At 35.8% G+C, this 22,240-nt stretch overlaps 1 protein-coding gene across 1 annotated transcript in view; it reads right to left on the reverse strand.

The window, feature by feature from the left end:
- Positions 1-19,015, reverse strand: part of LOC306842655 (protein NDRG2-like) — a 42,566-nt gene extending 23,551 nt beyond the window's left edge. Inside the window, exons 1-3 of the mRNA XM_079373622.1 lie at positions 18,285-19,015; positions 1,848-1,941; positions 325-366 (exon numbers count right to left, since the gene is read on the reverse strand). Coding sequence (XP_079229748.1) covers positions 325-366; positions 1,848-1,922 — 117 coding nt within the window. The 5' untranslated portion in view covers positions 1,923-1,941; positions 18,285-19,015. The remainder of the gene's footprint in view (positions 1-324; positions 367-1,847; positions 1,942-18,284) is intronic.
- Positions 19,016-22,240: the final 3,225 nt, after the last annotated feature.

Here is a 22,240-nt window from a genome sequence, read left to right on the forward strand (position 1 = left end):
TAGCATAGTTGAGAATCATCGTAATACAAAGTTTGGTAAAAAAAAAAAAAAAAAAAATCTTAAGCTAAGAATGCATTGGTGATTTAAAAAATCTATTGTTTTTGCCCATGCATGTTCATTCATGTCTTTTTAGTTTTTCAAAGAAATTGAGTCCCGATGTCCTCAACAGAGGACATAGCATAACTTATGAATGAAATATCAGTTTTCATTTTTTTTTTTTTTTACATTATTGTAAATACTCTAAACAATTTAAAGACATGAAAAAAAAATATTTTTTTAAGAGGATCTTTAAGAGGGATAAAAAACATCAAAACTGTATCTCACCTGGCCTTGATCCAGCAGTATTTGGGCCGCGATCTCTGCATCCTGCAAGAAAACAATCCCACAATCTCAATCTCCGTTTACTATGCATGTCTAAAAAATACCTCAAGCTGAGATCAAAGAAATAGTTTGTAGTTTATTGAACCCACAATCATTTTGTTAGTTGACAAACCCAACAGTAATATATACTGTAAAACGTTAAAACACAGAATAACATCTTTGGGGTCCTAACGGCAAAGCAAGGAACGTTTTAAATATGTCTATAGAGTTTTATTAAGTTTATTCCATTTGCTAGTTTTTAATACTTCACATTCACATTAAATAAAAGTGCAACATGTTAAATAAAGATAACAATTATAATAAAATAAGTGTGATTTTATATTCAAGAAATAAAAAACAGTTTATAGTTAAAATGTGATCTTAAAAGGTACATACGAAGAAAGGATTTCATTTGTTTTAAAATGTATTAAAACAAACAAAAAGAAAAGCAAAGAATGAATAAGTATAAGAAGAATAAGTGTAAAATAAATCAAATAACCACTTGAAGTGCATTAACATGATTATACCACAGTTTTAGATGTGCTGTCATGTCCTGCACTGCTGTGTTGATTTTTATAAAACTGTGGCAACAGCGATGTGCTAAAATACAGTCTTTGAAGCAAATGTGCTGTTTTTCACCTTAAACTGACTGACATAATACAAAAAGATGATAAAACAGGTGAAGAACACTTTTCAGTGTGTATCTGTGAGATTTTTCCACCTGCTTTATAGTCCAGCGAGCAAAAATCACTCAGTAAAACACCAGCACAGCAATCTCCTGAACGACACACATGACTTGATCAATCATTGAGATCAAGCGCTGGAGTTTAATTCTCAAGGTTTGGCCAAGTCACTCGTTATAAGCATGTGAAATAGTACGAGTGACTTGATTTAGCAAACATCACTAACAGATAAATAGCACAGTTCATTAGTTTAATTGCAGGCTGTCTGGTTGCCAAGTAACGTTGAAATGTTGTGCATTAATGCCGATCTCAAGAGGTGTTTTATGATTGACGCTCATCCAGTTACTGTGAATTATCCTTCCTGTACAAATCATTATCACAGTGTGTGTGTGTTTTCTTTTTTTTTTTAGATGTTATATTTGAGAATGTTGAAGTTCTTCAAATGTGCAGCAGGTGGCAGCAAAACATAAGTTAATGACAGATAAGTGCATGTTTAGTGTGTGTGTGTGTGTGTGTACAGGTATTAACTACATTATGAGGACCAAATGTCCCCACAAGTACAGTAATACCAGGAAATCTTGGCCTTGTGGAGACATTTGTATGCCCTAATGAAGAAACAAGCTCATAAATCATACAGAATGAAATGTTTTGAGAATATAAAATTGCCTGTAGTTGTGTGTGAGGTGTAGGATTAGAGTAAGGGGATAGAAAATACAGTTTGTACGGTAGAAAAACCATTCCGCCTATGGAATGAACCCATAATAAGAGTAATACTAGTGTGTGTGTGTGTGTGTGTTTAATGACCTTCACAGTGTCGGATTGACCCGGCAGTAAAGGCTTCTCCTCCGTGATGGCGATCTCCTGCATTTCAGTCGTCATGGTGATCTTTTACACTGTCCTGAAACAGAAGAATGCATCGTAAACATGGCGACAAAAAACAACCTCTTAACAATAAGAACACACACATTCCAGCAGGACCGTCACGACTCCACTGGGCTTTACTCATCTTAATTAGAAATTACAGCAAGGACAAATTAACATAGAGACAGACAGAGAGAGAGAGAGAGAGAGAGAGAGAGAGACAGATGACTTCTAATAAACTCTCCTGCAGTGCTGGGAAAAATCCACCAACACAAATAAGTTCTAACAACATTTGTTTAACATCAATGTTATGTTATGATGTTATGAACACATTATTTCTGAACATATTTTTTTGTTTAATGCTTCAAGAATGTGTTTTCTTGGTTATGCACAAATGTTATTATTATTATTATTATTATTATTATTACAGTCACTAATTTAAAATCAAGTAAATTTTGAAGTACTTCAAACTGTTAATGATATAATGAACAATGTTTTTTTGTTTTGTTTGTTTTTTTGATGAAGTTTTAAGAATATTATTAAAGACCAAATAATTGTCTATTAAAGTTACTGGAAGAATGATAATTCGTAACATTAGCAGAACATTCTGGGAACGTTCACTGTTCTTATTCCGAACTGATATGGTTTTTAAACCTAATACTGGAATTCTGGAATCTTCATGATGTTTGGTTCCATTTTAATGAATGGTTTTTGAACATCTGCATGTTTCTGTCGATGTGGGCTGAGTACCACAGTAAAATACAGTAGGCCTATTATTACAGTTTCCTGCACCACTAATGAAATGATGCTTTGTCATTTTGTTATTAGATTCATTTTTAAATGAGAGTGATAACACAAAATAATGCAAACACAAACAGACAACATTATAATAAGTGCAGAAAACAACATCCAGCACGAGCGGTCAAGTGTGATTTAAAAAAGGAGAGAGACTCTTATGATGATTGCTTAATGAATCTTTAAAGATTCAGCTTTGACTCACTGAATCATTCGGAACTTCTTCAGCAAACCACATGGAGTAACTAATGCAAACTCAAGACTTGTAGCTATATTTCGATATGTCTCAACCAAATGTCAACCATGACATCTGGTTTTTAATAAAACGTATTCTGGACCAGAAGAAACAGAAAGACAGCATCTGAACAATATGTAAAGTGAGTAACCATAAAACACAAGTGAACTGTGGTTATACTGTCCAACTATTGTACTGGACAGAAAGAAAGAAAAAAAAATACACTATGAAGTTCTTTGCAGTCGATCATAAGCAAACTGATTAGAGTGAAATTAATTAATTACTTCTCAAAAGTAATAGGACCGAAAACAAATGAAAACACACACTTCTGCTTATTAATATCTACTTATTTGTTTCAAACTATCCCTGACTTTCCTTCAAAGCACTGAAACCACAAACGTTGTCAAAACCAGACCAATACAGCGATTAGTTCTTCCACACAAGAGCTCAAATCAATCCTGAACATTTTAAACCTGATTTAGTAGACTCATCCCAGACAGCAACATAGTGTTGGCCCAGATCCAGCACACATCTGGCCCATGTGAAATCCATGCGGGCCAGATGTGGGCCAGATCTGGGCCGACACTGCTTGCTGTCTGGGATATAAACCTGGATATTGCACTGCATGCAGGTGATCTGAATATAATTTATTCATATAGGGGAAAAGTCCAACTTTTTGTGGGATTTTTAAGCGAGTTATTCATTTAAATCAATCTAATGACTCACTGAATCATTTGGAACAACTCTTATGAACCACATGAAGTAATAAAGCGAACTCAAGACAATTTTGTGTGTCAATTTTTTTCTTGTGGCAATTTTTCTTTATGACATGTTTCACCCTAATGTCAACCAGAATATTTTAAATTTGAATAAAATTAAAACTAAAAGAATTTCAAATCACATGAGCCAATATTTTATTCACAATAGAACATAGATAATATAAGAAATGTTTAAACCAAGAAATTTTTAAATTTTATGCACAAAATGAGCTGATTTCAAATGTAATACCTCAGAATAGTTTGGACGGAGGCATGTTTACCATGGTGTAGCATCTCCTCTTCTTTTTAAAACAGTTTGAAGATATCTGGGCATCGAGGTTATGAGTTTCTGGAGTTTTGGTGTTGGAATTTGGTCCCATTCTTGCCTGATATAGGTTTCCAGCTGCTGAACAGTTTGTGGTCGTCTTTGACATATTTTTCATTTAATGATGTGCCAAATGTTCTCTAGAGATGAAAGATCTGGACTGCAGGCAGGATAATCCAGCACCTGGAATCTTGCTGTTGTAATAGCTGTAGTATGTGGTTTTGCATTGTCCTGCTGAAATACACGTCATCTGGAGGGGAGCATATGTTGCTCTAAAACCACTGCTCCGGGTGTATGTTCACTACTGTGTGTACACTTGGATGGGTTAAATGCACAGCACAAATTCCGAGTATGGGTCACCATACTTGGCCACACACCACTTCCCCTTCCCCCCTCCCCCTTTATATACCTTTAAGCATTCATAGTGCCTTCCACAATATGCAAGCTGCCCATACCGTATGCAATACAAAAATGAAACTCTGCCTCTCTAAGACATCCCTTTTACAGCTAATCACGTTAAAGACCTGATGTCAATTAACTTAATTAGTTGCTCGATATTCTCCCAGCTGAAGCTTTTCAAAATCTATTGCTTTTTCAGCCCTTTGTTGCCCCCATGCCAACTTTTTTGAGACCTATAGAGGCATCAAATTTGAAATGAGCTCATTTAGTGGATAAAAGTGTAAAATTCTCAGTTTAAACATTTGTTATGTTCTCTATGCTCTATTATGAATAAAATATTGGCTCATGTGATTTGAAAGTCTTTTAGTTTTCATTTTATATAAAAAAAAATGTCCCAACATTTCCGGAATTCAGGTTGTAATGTGAAAGTAAAGGCTTTACATTAAATTACGTTAAATAATTATGTCATGCTTTGAGACTCTTAACTGTATTTCAAAATTATGAAATTACATATGAAGATTTGCCTAAGTCCTAATTAAGTGGGTCCAAAAAAAAAAAATTATTAGTTGATAAAGTTGAAATAATTGCATTTAATATACAGGTTTTCATTTAATTATAAATAACATAAATGTCAAAAAAAACATTACATTTAATTTCCAATAAGTATACTTTTAAAGTAAATTATTGGGTAGGTTGAAGAGTACTTTTTCACAAAGCTGAGAAACCCTGAACCTGAGAAACCATGCTTTTGTAAGATGTCAATAGAGTTCATGCCATGTTTTCAGACAGTATTTATTGATCATGCTGTGTTATTGATCAGCTTTGGGCCACTGCCGGAGATGCATGATGTGTCATAAACGGAGATGCATGATGTGTCACCACCCTATAAAAATAAGGCGCAGTGGATAAGACACATGCCTTTGGTGTGAGAGACCAGGGTTCGAATCCACTGTGAGACACCAATGTGTCCCTGAGCAAGACACTTAACCCCTAGTTGCTCCAGAGGCGTGCGACCTCTGACATATATAGCAATTGTAAGTCGCTTTGGATAAAAGCGTCAGCTAAATGAATAAATGTAAACGAGTCGAGAGGCCATTAGTCATGTGACTGAGGGCAGCCATTAACATCCAGCTCTCTTCATCTCCTCAAAGCTCGTTATGCTCTCGTCTGAGTCTCTCGCTGCTCTCAGAATGAGTCACTCAGACTTCAGAGCACATAATAACGGCTAAACCGACGGGAGACCGTCTGTCACGGGGAAGAAGGACAGAAAAAGAAACGTTGAGGATGAAATGGAAATAAATGACAGAAAATGTGTGAAAGGAAAAAAAAAGCAGCGTAGGAAGATGGAGAAGAATCTCACAAAAACCTGTCAACAACACGTCTAGGTCACATCTAGAGACAAAATCATATAAACAATATATATAAAATATTTGAAATATTTAAATGAGCTTAATAAATATTTTGTTCAAAGAAAATTAAGTCTTTTTTTTAGGAGGGTTCGAATATAAGTGTAGTGTACTTCTTGAAAGCATGGCAATATTATTAAAACATTATTAAAGACAAATAAGCAGTGCTGGAGGATTGAGATGAATCTCACAAAAACCTGTCAAGAACAAGAATAATCAATATATTGAAATGTAAAATATTTAAATTAATAAAAATATTAGCTCAAAGATAATGAAGACTTTGCTCAAAGATAATGAAGAATTATCTTCATATATTAATGCTACATATAATTTCCTACTTATCCAAATATTTTTATTTTTTTTTTGTGGTGAAATATAACCTAAAATTCACCCCTTGAGGCCATTAAAATGAACTCCATAAACATGTTTTTCAAGCCACAAAGTCTCATGACTCCAATCAGCAGTGACGAAAACAACACCAAAGCAAATGCAATTTGCTTCTGAAGAGACTGCTGGAGTTGATTCAGAGGAATATTGGCATGGAGAGGGAAAGACAAGTGAAAGCAGGCCACGAGTCTATTGACGGACTCTAATGGATGCTGCGCAGGAGTGAACGGATCGATACGAACCGCTTGGTTATTACACACAGCCCGTCTCTCTTCTGGCTCCAGTGCAAACTAGACATGCTAATATGCTCCGAATATGCAGATATATTCAAATCTCACCCTGCACTGTAAAAGACAATCTGACGCTAAATGTTTCTGACTGGAACACACTGAACGGGTTTGTTTTGCTCAGCTGAAACTTTGTTGAAATGCAATCAAGTGTTTCAAAAGTTCACATTCCCAGCATCCACAACTCATTTTACTTCTGTTATGTGATCAAAACAGCATATTCAAATAAAACATTAAGGCTTGGACTTTAAAATGACACAAAATGCACATGTGTTTATCTGCACAAACATCATGGTGCATTCAACTGAACAGCAAGTTCATTTACTCTGGTTTTGACTGCACAGCCCAAAGCAGCAGGAAGTTGTGCAAGACATGAATCTGACAAAGATTTCTCTGTTACAAACCCCTGTGAGACCAAAATGACGTGAGCGAGTTAGTTAAAACCATATTAAACAGCACTGACGAGGAAAACTGTGGAAAACAAACATCGATAAGCCTTTCAATCCACACATCTACACAAAAGCTGGAGTTTGGACAGAAATGTTGCATAATCATACTAAACATTATTTTGCAGCATTCACTGATGTTGAAGTTAAATTAAATAAATGCAGCCTTGGGGAACAAAAGAGACTTCTTTATTATAAATCTTATCAACCCCAAACATTTGAATGGTTGTATTACACAAAATTATTATATTTGCACTCCAAACCATCAATGCTAGAGTTTAGAAAAGTGCACAACATTATCATGGCTGAGGAAATAACACAGACAGACAGAAAAAACAAAAGGTAAATACAGAGATGTTAGCGGTTACACAATCATTGGCCCTGATACAGAACCGTCTCTCTCTCATGGCCTGCTTATGCTAGACTACAAAAACAACTCTGGTGAGAACTGATAAACAACTCCGCTGGCAAACACGCTGCTGTTTTCATGTCTTTCTCTCCGGTTTTGAGCCAGCACATCCCTCCTTCACTCCTGCGCATCAATAACTGCAGGAATGCCAGAAGTATTTTTTTTGTCTCATAATGACTTGTTCGTTATGATGTCACAATCATGTCACAATTTTTGACTTTTTATCTCATAATAACTTTTTTTTTGTAATTATGACATTTTATCTCATAATTTAGTTGACGTAACTTTGAATTTTTGGCCATAATTTTGACTTATGTAATAATTGCTAATGCACTGTCAGGATAGTGGACTGTCTTGTGTGTGTTTTGCTCCCCATGTGTTCCCTGTGACCCAGTTTTTCCCTCATTGATTGTGTTAATTTGATTCCAGGTGTGTCTCGTCGTCTTCCCCTATTATCCTATGTTTAAAAGCCCCAGTTCTTCTGTTAGTGTTTGTCGGGTCTACTTCGTCATGTTCGTGTGTGCCCAGCCGGTTCCTGTGTGAATTCCCCTTGTTTGGATTACATTAAAGACTGTTGAACTTGATTCCTCACTCCTTTCATCACAGATTGTGACATGCACATTGTCATTTTAATAATAATAATAATGAGGATGATGATGTTTTATTTATATAGCGCCTTTCCAGGGCTCAAAGATGCTTCATGATGTACATTCAACAAGAAAAGAATAACACTCATTTTCCATACATTCTATGTTATAGTTTACCAAAGCATTCTAATGTTTTTTTTATGTGGTGAAAATGGGTTTTCATATAAATCTTAATTTAAATCAGTTTAGATCTATGGAGTCTGCAAAACAAGACAGAAATGCTGAGGATGGAGATCACTTCTGTAGATTTGATCAAATCACTATAACAATACTAGAGCTAAAGAAACCGTAAATATTGTGACTACACCAAGATGGCATATGGACAGTGATGACGTGCTGATCTGGGCTCAGTTTCGTGTTTTATGATTGGACTGCTGTGGGTACGGATGAGAGGAGCTGGATCGCGCCAGCCGCTGACTGACTGTAGCAGTACGGCGGATATTGAGGGTTTCAATCAAAGGCAGAGGACAGAAAGCTGGAAGAGGATTGTGTGTCGCCGACCCAAACAATGATTCAGCAAGAGCTGAGGATGCTGTGTGCTTCTGTATATTGAGAACTAATATTTACAGGATTACACCGATATGAGCAGGAGCAGGGTGTGTATCGTTTTTACACTGATTACATGCATAATCACAGAGAGAAATTAGAATTACCAGAGCTTAATAGTAGGTCAACACAATGTCACCCTTGATTTTACAATGGCTCCATCTCAATAACAATAATATCTTTGTATTATTATTATTTATTTTTTTCCGCAAGTTTTGAATCCATGTTTTGTTTTTTAATTCAGTATGCACTATAAAAGTGAATCAATCTTTTTTTTATTCTTCTTTTCACCACAATATTTTTTTCTTTTATTTTCAACTATCTATCATTTTTTTGTAATGAGAAGCAGAATGACATACGATATTAAGTCCTGTTTTCTAGAAAACAAAAACATCTCAAATAAGCGAATGCTTGCTATATATCTGCCAATGGGGTCAGAAAATAAACATAATTCAAAGGGAAAACAATGCTATTTTTTTGGCAGATATTTGTTCTTATTTGAATCAGAAACTCACTTTAAAACATGCAACTCACAATTTGATCACTTTCTTGGGAAACAAGACTTAAATCAATTTGCTTCTCAACTAAATGATATTTTACTGAAAAACAAGAAACTAATTTTGCAGACCTACAGTACCAAATGTCTCTAGAAATCTGCAGGTTGAGTTTCAGTTTGGTAGTAGGGCAGGATACATTTAGAGGTTTTGCTGTATTTTTAGGCGTTGCGATAAAGGACACTGGGATATGTTGCAACCGCACTATTCTTGGGTCAGCAGTTGTATATTGGTGTGGATTACTTTCCTCAAGACATCAGGCCACATGTGACTGCCCAGCACCTACGGAAACCTCAAGCAATGTTTGGAAAACATTACGACAGAGCTTGACAGAATCATATTTTCGTGTTACAAACATCGCACTGTCAATCAAGAAAGCAGTTCATTGAACACTGTATGTAAAGAAAAGAGAAACGACCTCAGTCAGTCAGTCTCATGGGCGTTTGGAGGAATGTCCTTGTTGTAGTGACCCAGAGCTGAGGACGGTGTAGTGTGATGCTACTGGTAAGTGTGTGTTAACTGAGTGCTATTTCAAGAGTTCAGCCATGTTGGGCTGAAACACCCTGAGAGACCTCGACCGGCTTCAGAAAACACCCGTAAAGAGTTTGTGTGGAGAGGTCAAATCTTAAGTTTATGTGGTGTACAGATAAATAAATAAATAGGCTAAATAAAAATTAAAATAAATGAATCATTAAAAAAGTATATGTTTGTGTGGGTTTACTCTGCTTTTGGGACAAAATTGTTCAAAAAGCTCCTTAAAGGTAAAACAATAAGTTAAAGTTAAATAAAATCAAAAATGCAAAGAAAAAAATGCAAATATATATATATATATATATATATATATATATATATATATATATTTAAAAGGGTAAAAATTTTTTGATGAATTAAAATTAATAACATTTTTAGGTAAATAAAAAGTAAAAAAAAAAAAAAAAACCTGAACTGAACAGGCTTACTGAACCTAGACTTAGACAATTGCAATATATATAAAACAACAAAACAAAAAAGTATGATCATAGTTTAACTCTGAATGAGTTATAAAGAGTTATAAAGAGATAAAAACAGGCTCCAGACTGTAAATGCATTTTCACCATCTTTCTCTGCTGCTGAAAGACTCAATAATTGTTAGAGATTGCACTGGTGTGACTTCAAAAGGGTCATATGATGCGATTTCATGTTTTTCTTTCTCTTTGTTGTGTTACAAGCTGTAGATAAGATCCCTGAAGTTGCAAAGACTAAATGTCATTGCAAACTGTGTCCGAAATTTTTGTGTCCATTTTTCAGTTTTTCGTATTCCTCATCCTTTCCTATAAAATGCATGCTACGGATGTGAAAACACAGAAAATCGAACCTGATCCGAATTTATGATGCACAAAAGTTTCTGAGGCAGTGTGTAAACGTGAGTGACACGACGTGAGGTCGTATTTATTTTTTAACGTGCAAAAATTTCGGACTTCGTCATGAAGTGTGCAATGAGATATTCTTTATAAAAGTTAAAATGCCTCATTTAAACGCACCCCCACATGTCTACGTTATGGTGTGGGGAGATTTGCTAAACACCACCCAAATGTATACGCAAATAAAGGGGCCGTGATTTTTATTCTCGCTGTAGTATTGTTTCTGCCATGTCCTGGAGTGCCGTGTTTCGCTGTGAAAGAGAAAGTACTTTGTTTGGGCTTCCAAAAGAGGAAGTTGTATTTACAACACTGTTCCAGAACAGTTCATCCCAAAAATTAGAGTGTGTGCAGCGCATTTTACGGAAATGTTTCCTGAACCTGGAAAAGTAGCCTACAATGCTGGCTCGCATAAAGACTGTTTCTATAAAGTGGGGCAATTCCAACTTTGCAAGAACAGTCTGGTGCTTCTGAATCACAACCAGTAAGTATGTTTTCATATTAAAGAATTTGAAAGTGTAGGTTAGCGCTTGCTGTTGTTTACGAGGTGCAATGCAACGCAACACGTGAAAAGACAGTATAAGTCATTATAATCAGTAATTATGTCCCCACTGGCTTTCGTTTATAGTGGGTTTCATTGTTTTTGTCTTGTCTTATCGCGCCGGGACATGCCATCACAATACGAAAATAATGAGAAAATAATGGAAAATAGTGTGGGTTTTTTTTAACCTTAAACCATATAAAAACATGCATTTCACCAAATACACCAAATTTAGCAACGTCATTTGACCCCTTTAAAAACCCCTGGATGTTTTAATGATGCACTGCCAGAAGATGAAAAGTGAAAATCTTCAAACCAGCGCTGACTAAACTAAACCTCTGTAAACTTGACACTGTAGTGCAGACAAACAGCACAGTTACATCAGATACTACTGACTTTAAAGCCCCATGAACTACACCAAAATCTGCTCTGCATCTCCAGCTCTCTTACTCACAGCCTCAGCTCTCTGATTAAACCAGAAAAAAAAAAAAACTGTGTTTACACTCAGATACTTTACAGATTTTCTCAATTGCTTTGGCACATTTTTCGAAACAGTCTTAACATTCTCTAAACTCTGAGTGCAAATGTCACAACTGTTTGCTGGAACTTCAGAACTTTATTGCATGTCTGCAAAATGTAGTTACTCACCCAAAACATTTCATTCATGCTTCGAAACCTAGTTATCATGTCAGTAATTTGGCCAAGGCCACCAAAATATAAAGTATTTTTGTCATCGTGTGAGCACAAAATGTTTAGCTGTTTTTTCACCTTGACAGTCAACCATGGAAATTAAGGTTTTATAAAAAAAAATCTGATATTTGTTTAGAAGAGTCAATAGTACATAGAAAAAAAGTATATAAACATTTGTATTTATAAAGTACATTTATTTTTGTACGAATGTATTGCATGTAAAGTAGTGTGAAGTGTAACAGTGCACTCTGTTACTGTAGTATTACCTGTTGTAGACTATGGCAACAGTTTGGATGACAGTTACTGTACTGAAATGCAGAAGGCTGCACCTCTTATGTATGCCATATTTCCTTTCAAAAGTACAAATTTACCAACGCTAATGGCTAATTCGTACAAATTCGTATGACCTCACTGAACTGGTAACACAAACACATCCTGAAATGAGAAAGTATTAATAATAACTAATCTCCTCCCATCAGCAGCAGTGGATCTGGGCGGTGTGTGTGTGTGTGTTTAGCCATTTGCTCTTGGTTTTGTTTTTGTGTTTGTTCAAAGTTTCGATGACAAAAGAAAAGAGAATGAACCACAGAAGCGACCATGGAGACGCAGAGAGACGTCAAAGCGCTCAGTGTTGTTTTGCTGCTCCTTCACTCGTGTGTTTCCACAGCAATGAGCCGCATTCATCAGTCCAGGTGGAAAAGAGCAGCCAAACCTCCGACGGATTCACTACAACCACTATTATCTGTCTGTCTGTCTGTCTGTCTGTCTATCTATCTATCTAGCTATCTGGGTCATTCCTGGGATTCAGTAATATTTCAGTCCCCCAGAGATTTTAAAGTGGTCGTTTACCAAAATTAATAGTTAGAAGTTTTTCACAATACTTTGGAACATTATAATGAATTAAAAACAAAACAATAATAATAATTATTGCATTTTAATACTATTTAGCATAGTTCTTATATCTACCTTAAACCAAGCATTATGACAGTGACACTTCACTGAGATTGTATTCAAACAATTATTAAAAAATGTGCATATTTTCTAAGAATTTTAGTTTTTGGCAATAATATATGCATATATATATATGGAGGGTATTGTCAAGATTAACCTCTTAAGACCCGAGAAAAAAAGTTTTAGAATGTTTTTTTTTTTTTTTCATGTCTTTATATTGTTTAGAGCATTTAGAATAATGTAAAAACAAAAAAAACGAAATGATATTTCATTCATAAGTTATGCTATGTCCTCGCTTGAGGACATCGGGACTCAGTTTCTTTGAAAACCTAAAAACACATGAATGAACATGCATGGGCAAAAAATATAGATTTTTTTTTAATTACCAATACATTTTTAGTTAAAGATTTTTACCAAACTTTGTATAAAGATGATTCTCAACTATGTTATAACAGAATGATTCGAAATACCTTTTTTCTTTCTGCAAAATGTGTGTAAAATGGCCATAAACGGGTTTTCTCATTATATACAATGTATCTATAAACAAAATCTAATTTGCATATTAATGTGTTTTTGGGGCAATATGTAATGAAAAATAGAAGTATAATAATGGGAGTAATAATTGATCAGATTTTCATAATAATATATAATATTTAATAGAATATTGAATTATAATTTATTTCCCTATTCATTTGTTATGTCTCCCAAAATGCGTAATAAACATTATTTTAGTCCTGGTGTCCTCATATGATGTCCTGTTTCGTAAAAGAAGGTCATATTTTGATTTGAAATCTCATAACATTTTCATGAGATGTTGATTTATGAATTGATTTAAATGATAATTACAAAATATTATCATATTTCCACAAGAGTGTCACTAAATTAATTTCAGACATTTTTGAAGAGCAAGGAGAGGGAGTGGTGATGGTGAAACATCCAATAATTTGGTATCTCTGAAAAGCCCTGAATGTTCTCTGTTCAGGACATCCAGACTTAAAACTGTGGCATGTACAGTCTCAGAGAAATTCACTCAAATATAATGTCCTCATATGAGGCCGCAGGGTCTTAAGAGGTAAACAACCCCATCACAAATATGTATTTCTCATTGTCACTGGGTTGCAAACTTGTGACAGGGTTGAGTTATTTACTTCATTTATTAATAATTTTAATTTAGCTATGAAATAGTCATAATTTCAGTAATTATATACTTATAAAAATCATAACAATTCATACTTTTCTTAGAAATTGAATATTTGATGTCATATGTCCATTTAAACTTTGACAAGCTTCATACATCAGAAATTGCAGCAGAAAGACAATGTCGGCCATGAAGATATGTTGACCCAGAAATCCATCCATCCATCCATCCATCCATATAATGCATGGCTTTTTCTCCAGCAGTATGAAGGAATCTCACTCTCGTCACTCTTGGTGAACCTCAGCAGTCTGGATTTCATCAAACGATTGGCTGATTCTCTCCCTCATTACGGCTCAGCGTGTACTTGTGATTTTTCAGTAAAGCACAATGACTCAGCTCATTACAGAGAATCAAACATTCGATGTGATTAAGCATCCTTGCATAACTGAAGTTATCACAAAGACAAGATGTTCTCTTTCCAGTACACTCGCTCCTGGAACGACCTTCAACGCTGGAGGCTCGTCACCATTTGGACACGACACAGAAAACCTCCAGATCTTATTATGCAGATGTAATCTATGACCAAGGCCATGAGGACGTGACATCACTGAAACGCCTCGAACTCCTTCGCTTATGTAAACCCTCGGTTTAGCCAGAATTCTGCACCGCTTCAGTGTTTCATAACGTAACATCATTCAGAACACACAGTCCAGAAGAAGCAAGGCAAAACAAGAAAGTGTTTTCACGCAAACTCTGCGTCAAAATGATTTTCTGTAATTGCGTTCACAGCATAAAAGTCACAAAACAACTCTACAGCTAAAAGCAACATGTGGGTTAAATTACTGCAAAACTGTCATTAAGTCAATAAGTCAGTTGCACTAGTTAATGACTGATTACACCAAGCCATGACAACTAATTTACAGATTATTTTTCAAATAGGGCTGGGTTATAAAGGTCTATTTAGGCAAATTAATAGCTAAAAGTGCTTTAAAGTGATTGCGATATTTACAACAATTGTCAATTTTACGTCAACAACCATATTATTGCCAATATATTGTGAATATCCTTTATTGGACTGTCCGAATCTCATCTGCCAAAACATTTTATCCCACTCAAGATACTGGTCTTACAAATCGAGGTTCAAATCCACCAACAAACTAGTATTTTTCCTCTGCCTTCAGATGTACACAAGCTGAAGAGGGTAAAGTGAGGTGAGTGAATGAATGGGGAGAGAAACCACAGAGAGCAAAAATAGCTGGAGCTGAAGAGTTGGAGGATGCGTGGGAATAGATGGAGCTTTGTACCACCAGGAGCAGATCCACAAACCACACCAGTCTGCAGCGTCACCTCAGTGACTGTTCATCTGTCTGTTTCACCTCTACTCTTCTCATCACTCCAGTCTTACTCTTCACTGCAGTGACACCTGGGAGGATTACACTTTTCAGTGCTTGTGCTGTTATACTCTATGCATTTGCTATATTTCATACATTTAGATTCTATAGATTGAACTATAGATTGATAGATTGAATGATAGAACAATAGTTTGAAAGATAGATGATAGATAGATAGATAGATAGATAGATAGATAGATAGATAGATAGATAGATAGATAGATAGATAGATAGATAGATAGATAGATAGATAGATAGATAGATAGATAGATAGATAGATAGAATTATACATAGAACGATAAAACTATAGAACAATAGATAGTATGATAGAATGAACAATATAATGATAGATAGATAGAAAGATGGAATGATAAACAGAATGATAGAATGACAGAGTGATAGAATAATAGATAGATAGAACGACAGATAGATAGATAGATTATAGAACATTAGACAGAATGATACATTGAACGATAGAATGATAGAACATTAGATTGAACAATAGGACAATATAACAATCGATAGAATGATAGATTGGACAATAGAATAATAGATAGAATACTGGAATGATAAACAGAATGATAGAGCGATAGAACGATAGATAAATGTTTGCTGACAGATGGATGGTTTATATTCATTACACTATACTGAGTCAGTCTAAAAATATCTCTTGTTCTACTCACTGCTGATGTAGTAATGATGTGCTGTACACAGTGTGCCGTACAATCACTCAGTACACAGCACAGACTACATGAACAACACTGGTGTGGTCTGCGTCTGTGAAGGAGGAGCTGAAATTCTCTTTACCTTACAAGCCCAACCCACGAATAGAACCAAAACAACTCAGAATACCAGACTCAAAATAGGTGGCCAGAGTCCTGAGACCAGCTGCTCCTACATCAGTCTGAGCAGCTGTAATGTTGTGAAAGACAGCAGGGCGTTCACGTTAAGAGACTGGGTGTCTTTACAGAGACAGTTCACCTAAAACATGTACTTATGTAATTTACTCACACTCATGCTGTTACAAGCCTGTATGTCTTTCTGCTTTTCTGCGGAGCATAAAAGGAGACACAAATCGAAATAGCACAAGAAAAGACCAGAAAACTAGTCCATACAACTAGTGCGCTATATTCCAAATCAATCGAAGCTATATGCCAGCTTTGTGTGAAGACTAAACTGAAAGTAAAAAGCCTGTACAAGCTTGCAACTCACAGTAGGTATGTCTTTGATGGTTTTATAAGTTATTGTTCAAAATCACTATATTGCATGGAGAAAATGAATGGGTTTTTACTTCCAGAACTCGGTAGTTCTGGAAGTAACTACCGAGATTGGGGTGGTGATGGCGCAGTGGATAAGACACATGCCTTTGGTGTGAGAGACCCGGGTTCGAATCCACTGTGAGACACCAATGTGTCCCTGAGCAAGACACTTAACCCCTAGTTGCTCCAGAGGCGTGCGACCTCTGACATATATAGCAATTGTAAGTCGCTTTGGATAAAAGCGTCAGCTAAATGAATAAATGTAAATGTAAATGTAGTTGGACGGGGAGGGGCTGGAAAACAAGGTAACATTTGTAAACAATTATCACACAAGAAAGAGTGCAGTTACACTAAAAATCAGCCGGATCGAGTGTCGTGAGTCACCAAGCAATACACAATCTGACAAACTGTCTGGATCTCAGACCAATCAGATTAGAGGACAAGAAAAAAACTGATGAACAAACACTGATGAAATATTCAGAGCAACAGTAACTATGGGGTTCATTTTTACTTTAAAAAAGGCGTTTCTACTTCATACTGATCACAATGTGCAAATCTGAGTGCTGTTGTGAAAATGTTGAGTTAAATTTCACGCTACTCTCACAATGCTATCATATGACTTCAGAAGACATGGAATATAGACATATAGACAAGGTTTATGGTGCGTTTTGGAGCTCAGTGGTGTGAATTATAGTCCATTTTTTGTTGTAAGTAAAAAATAAAATAAAAAATTGGGTAACAATTTATTTTAGGGTATCTTAATTAGCTGCTTATTAGTATGCATATTACTAGAATATTAGCCATTTATTAGTAGTAATTAAGCACATATTAATGCCTTATTCTGCATGACCTTATTCTACATCCCTAATCCTACCCAATACCTAAATTTAACAACTACCTTAATAACTATTAATAAGCAGCAAATGAGGAATGTATTGAGGGAAAATTTGTAGTTAATAGTTAACAAGTGTTCCCTATTATAAAGTGTTACCAACAATTGTTAATGTGTAAACCTTTTTGCTGTAGGTAAAAGACAAAAAAAAAAAAAAAAACATGCTTTAAATGGCAGCATTGTATGTTTTGTGTGAACTATCCCTTTAAAGGCTGTATGACTCACTGAAGACCCCAGATAACTGTATCTCAGTGAGTCCAGGACACGGTGTTTGTTGCGCGCAGTCGTTTCTGGAAAGGCTCTTTGCGGGTTTGTCTGGGCCCGCGACACACCTCCCTTTGACATTGACACACATTCTCCACAGCCACGGCGCGTAAACGAACAGAGCTCTTCATAAACCCACGGCTGGAGCGCTTTGCTTTTCAAATTCAACTTCACATCAACACAATGCAACACGTACGCATCTCTCCTGCGCAAGATCTGCACAATCCACGAACAAAGAGCATCATGAGTGAAACCACTAGTAAACTGGCATGTTATAGCTCATGTAACGTTTGCGCGCTCACAGCCCATAAATCCACCAAAAACTCCTGGAGAAATGTGGGCTGCTTCTGTAATGCTTGCAGCCCAGATGATATATGCAGTCGTGGCTCATATTAAGCAAGTTGGATTTAATGTTGCATTAAGTTTCCAGCCGCTGGAACAGATTAGGGTCACGTCTCGTTTAAAACGGATACGGCACTATCAGTATTTATTGTCTATGAATATTTACGTTGTATTCCATTGTGCACAACCAGCAGTTAAAGGCAAAACATTGTTGCATGCATTAAAAACATTAATACGACACATAGGTGAATGTAAGTTAATATTGCATGCATATATATATAATATTAAGGCTGTTATAAAGCCATAGAAATTTGCACTTACCTCTGATGCTAAATAATTATGATGTCGGCGTGCCCAAGTTCCCTAAAATACAGAAATGAGCAGAAGTCGACACTCCTTTGTCTGTGAAATATAAATGTATGTTTCACAATCTTGACCCTGGGTCGCTCCCAGCGCTCTTGAGCTCGCACTTTCTTTCCAGCAGCGATTGTTATTTTCTCTCCCTCTTTTCCTCTCTGTCTGTATTACCCCGTTTTTGTCCTTTCTGGAGCCACAGGAAAAAAAAATCGTACAAAAAAATATGGAGCCGTCAATCAAATAAGTCGACTTGGGTTATGGATGGGGGAGAGCAAAATTAGCCATGGAGCTCAAGTCGCCGATGCTGAGGTGTCTTCAGGCCGGTTGTGTGGCGCATGGGTTACAGCAACTAAAACTACTCCAAACCCACCAACATATCGATAAACAGACGCTAAAAGTCGACGAAAGCCGACTCTTCTGAATCGGTTCCCCCTATTTTTGGCAATGGTTCGCTCCCGTTGTTGAATCTCCTGGTGGAACAAAACGCGTTCACATTCCAAGGTTCTGGTTACAGCTGCGCTGCGCTCTTAAGCAACAGACCTGTGCGTGTGATTTGGGCCGCGTCAGAAGATATAAATACATTAATCTCTCATTTCTTGCAGAAACGCACAGGATATGCAAAATGGGGTCGGTGAGAGATTTGTGAAAACGAACGGAAAAGTGGACGCTCCTCATCATAAAAGCTCGCCTCAGGCAGTCCAGTACTGATGGAGTAACCTTATATAGCCTGTTAGTAGGCCACACACAATTAGGAGACAAAACAATTAACACCTCTATAGAGCCACACTTAATCAGAACCGTTTCTCTCTCAGATAAAATGTAGGCTATCATAGTGACTACTGTGGTATTTGTAGTGTAAATGTAGCCTATTTCAAAACAAGTGCCTTTTTTAGACACAGAGACTGTATATCAAAGTTTGACTATAACAAGACAAACTAATTTTGGCAGAAATGCTGTAATTAGCCTGTTCATGTTCCACACAGTTTGTCTAATGTAGGGGTGGTGATGGCGCAGTGGATAAGACACATGCCTTTGGTGTGAGAGACCCGGGTTCGAATCCACTGTGAGACACCAATGTGTCCCTGAGCAAGACACTTAACCCCTAGTTGCTCCAGAGGCGTGCGACCTCTGACATATATAGCAATTGTAAGTCGCTTTGGATAAAAGCGTCAGCTAAATGTAAATGTAATGTGTAGTAAAATGCAACAGCAGGTTTGTCACACTGGCAGCATAGCAAAAAAATAAAGTGATTTCTGGGTTACTGGAATGGCTTAATGAAGGTTATTGGGAGTTTATTATTGAGAACAATTATAGACATGATCGTCATGAAAACAAATTACATTCACATCCAAATGGTTATTAGGCTAAACTCTGAACCCAAACCACAAAGTGTTCCTATACTGTTTTACAGCTGCCAGGTGTAATTAAAAGGAACATTTTATCACACACATTGATTACAGGAAAAGTCACCCAAAAGGTATTTTCATTTAGCTTTCATCTGCTGAACACAAATATATTTTAAAGAAAGTTAGGAGTCCAAACAGCATTGGACCTCTTTGATTTTCATTGAACAGAAACAAATTAAATAAAAAATGATTCTCCACTTCTTTTTTTCAAAATATTGTTTGTGTTCTGCATAGAAAGTGGCAGATTTGGCAACGGTGGATATTTAGCAACACCTTGGGGTCTGGGTTCAGTGTAGAACAAGTTGGATGTAAATTAGATTTGCATGATGAACAAGTCTGTAATTGTTCTCAATAAAAACTCCCAATACCAATTTTATATGGCCATTATCAAAGGTAATACCCAGAAATCTTTATTTTTTTTTTTTTGCACACCAATAATGCTGTTCTTGAAAACTAAGCAATTCAACTCCTGCATGTTAGACACACTATGTTTAATGGGTTAATAGTAGGCCCTTTCGCACCGCAGGAACCTTTTCATAGTACCGTACCCAAACTAATTGTGGAACTACCCACGTTTTGGCGTGTTCACACCGCGGGAACTAGGAACTGTTTTAGTTCCCGGAACTGCGTTTGGAGGATCTAAATTAGCTCCTACTTCAGAGTAGGGTCTAAAACAGTTCAGTACTTTAGTACTGTACCTTTAGTTCTGGAACTAAAGCGGTGCGAAAGGGGCTAATATAAATCTACAACACTTCTTCTTCTCAAACTGCACCATTTCAGTTAGTCTTATATGACCCTGGACCACAAAACTAGTCATAAGGGTCCATTTATATATATATATATATATATATATATATATTTTTTTTTTTTAATACATAAGCTATCCATGTATGGTTGGTTAGGATAGGACAATATTTGGCCAATATACAACCATTTGAAAATCTGGAATCAGAGGGTGCAAAAAAATATATATATTGAGAAAATTGCCTTTAAATATGTCCAAATGAAGTTCTATGCATATTACTACTCAAAAAATAAGTTTTGATTTATTTTTCAGTAGGACATTTACAAAATATCTCCATAGAACATATTTACTTATATGCTGTATGCTAATAATATGCTAATGATTTTTTTGGCATAAAACAAAATCAATAATTTTGACCCATACAATGTATTTTTGCCTATTGCTACAAATATACCCCATCAACTTAAGACTGGTTTTGTGCTCCAGGGTCACACATAGTCAAATCATGGTAAACTTTGATCTCATTTGCAGCCTATATAGTGACATAGGCAAAGTCCCCCGAAAAAGCACTGAGCTACGTGTAAAGCTCAGTTCAGCAGGTTCAGTTAGTCCAGGAGCATGTTGGGAAATATCCAGGGTCTCACGGCCCTCTTTAACTCAGCTATATGGGAAGTTCAGATCCCTGTTGCACAATGTGAACCTTTATGGAAGATAACACTTAACTGACCTCAGGATTCGTGCTGAAAAACAGCATCTGCCAGCCACCATGTGCCTTTTCTCCACAACTTACGAGAGTCTGTGGACTCGTGCTAAACCTGATAACAGAAAGCAGTTGTTTTTCCAACACACTTGAACATATCAATAAGATTAACCCCACATGCAAAGCCAAAATGGCCGTTTACACATTTTGAGTCAACATGAAGTCTATGCTCTGATGGAGCACACCGTAAAAAATGACTGTGATTTTAATGGTAAAAAATATGAAAATGCTGCAGTAAAAACCTGTTAAATAGTTAACAGTAACTTCCCCTAATATACAGTAAACGATGAAAAACTGTAATAGACATTTCACACAATTTTGCAGTAAAATACTGTTTTTGGAAGTGAAAAAGAATGTAAAATTTACAGGGAAGAACCATAAATTGACAGAATTCCCAGAATTCCCTGCATTGCATTTCAATTAAAGTTTTTTTTATTTGAAATAACAATGTTTCGTCTTAGTTTTTTCTTATCAGTTATGTTTATTACGGTTGTATGTTACCTCTAATGTTGTTAAATTAATGTTTATTGCATATTTCAGTTTAACGAGTCTCACCATGATGGTGTTGAAAAAATCTACAATTTTAACTTTTTTTTAAATTTTAAAGTTTGATTATTTGTTTGTTAATAGAATTAAAATGATCATAACAATAAGACATTCATAAAATATACAATAATATTAATACTATTTTAATAATATTGTCTTTAAAAAATTTATAGCAATTATATGAGCAATTTTAAATACTTATTATGTGTGATGGAGAGACTTTAGTTGCCTTCCATCACTGCTTTACTGCGTTCGACTTGGTTTTATTTGAATGTATTTCTGATACAGCCGAGTAGGCGTGGCAGTAAATGTACTCTTGTAAAAGTGCTAATTTTATGCTAATTCTATGTATGAGTGCATTTAAAATGTTATGATTTATTCGTTTTTGATTTGCATTATTATTGGTATTTATTTAGGCTCTTGTTTCTAAATCTCATGTATGAATCAAAGTCAAGAGTTTTTA

This window comes from Barbus barbus (genome assembly GCF_936440315.1).
Source record: "Barbus barbus genome assembly, chromosome: 2".
Taxonomy (NCBI): domain Eukaryota; kingdom Metazoa; phylum Chordata; class Actinopteri; order Cypriniformes; family Cyprinidae; genus Barbus; species Barbus barbus.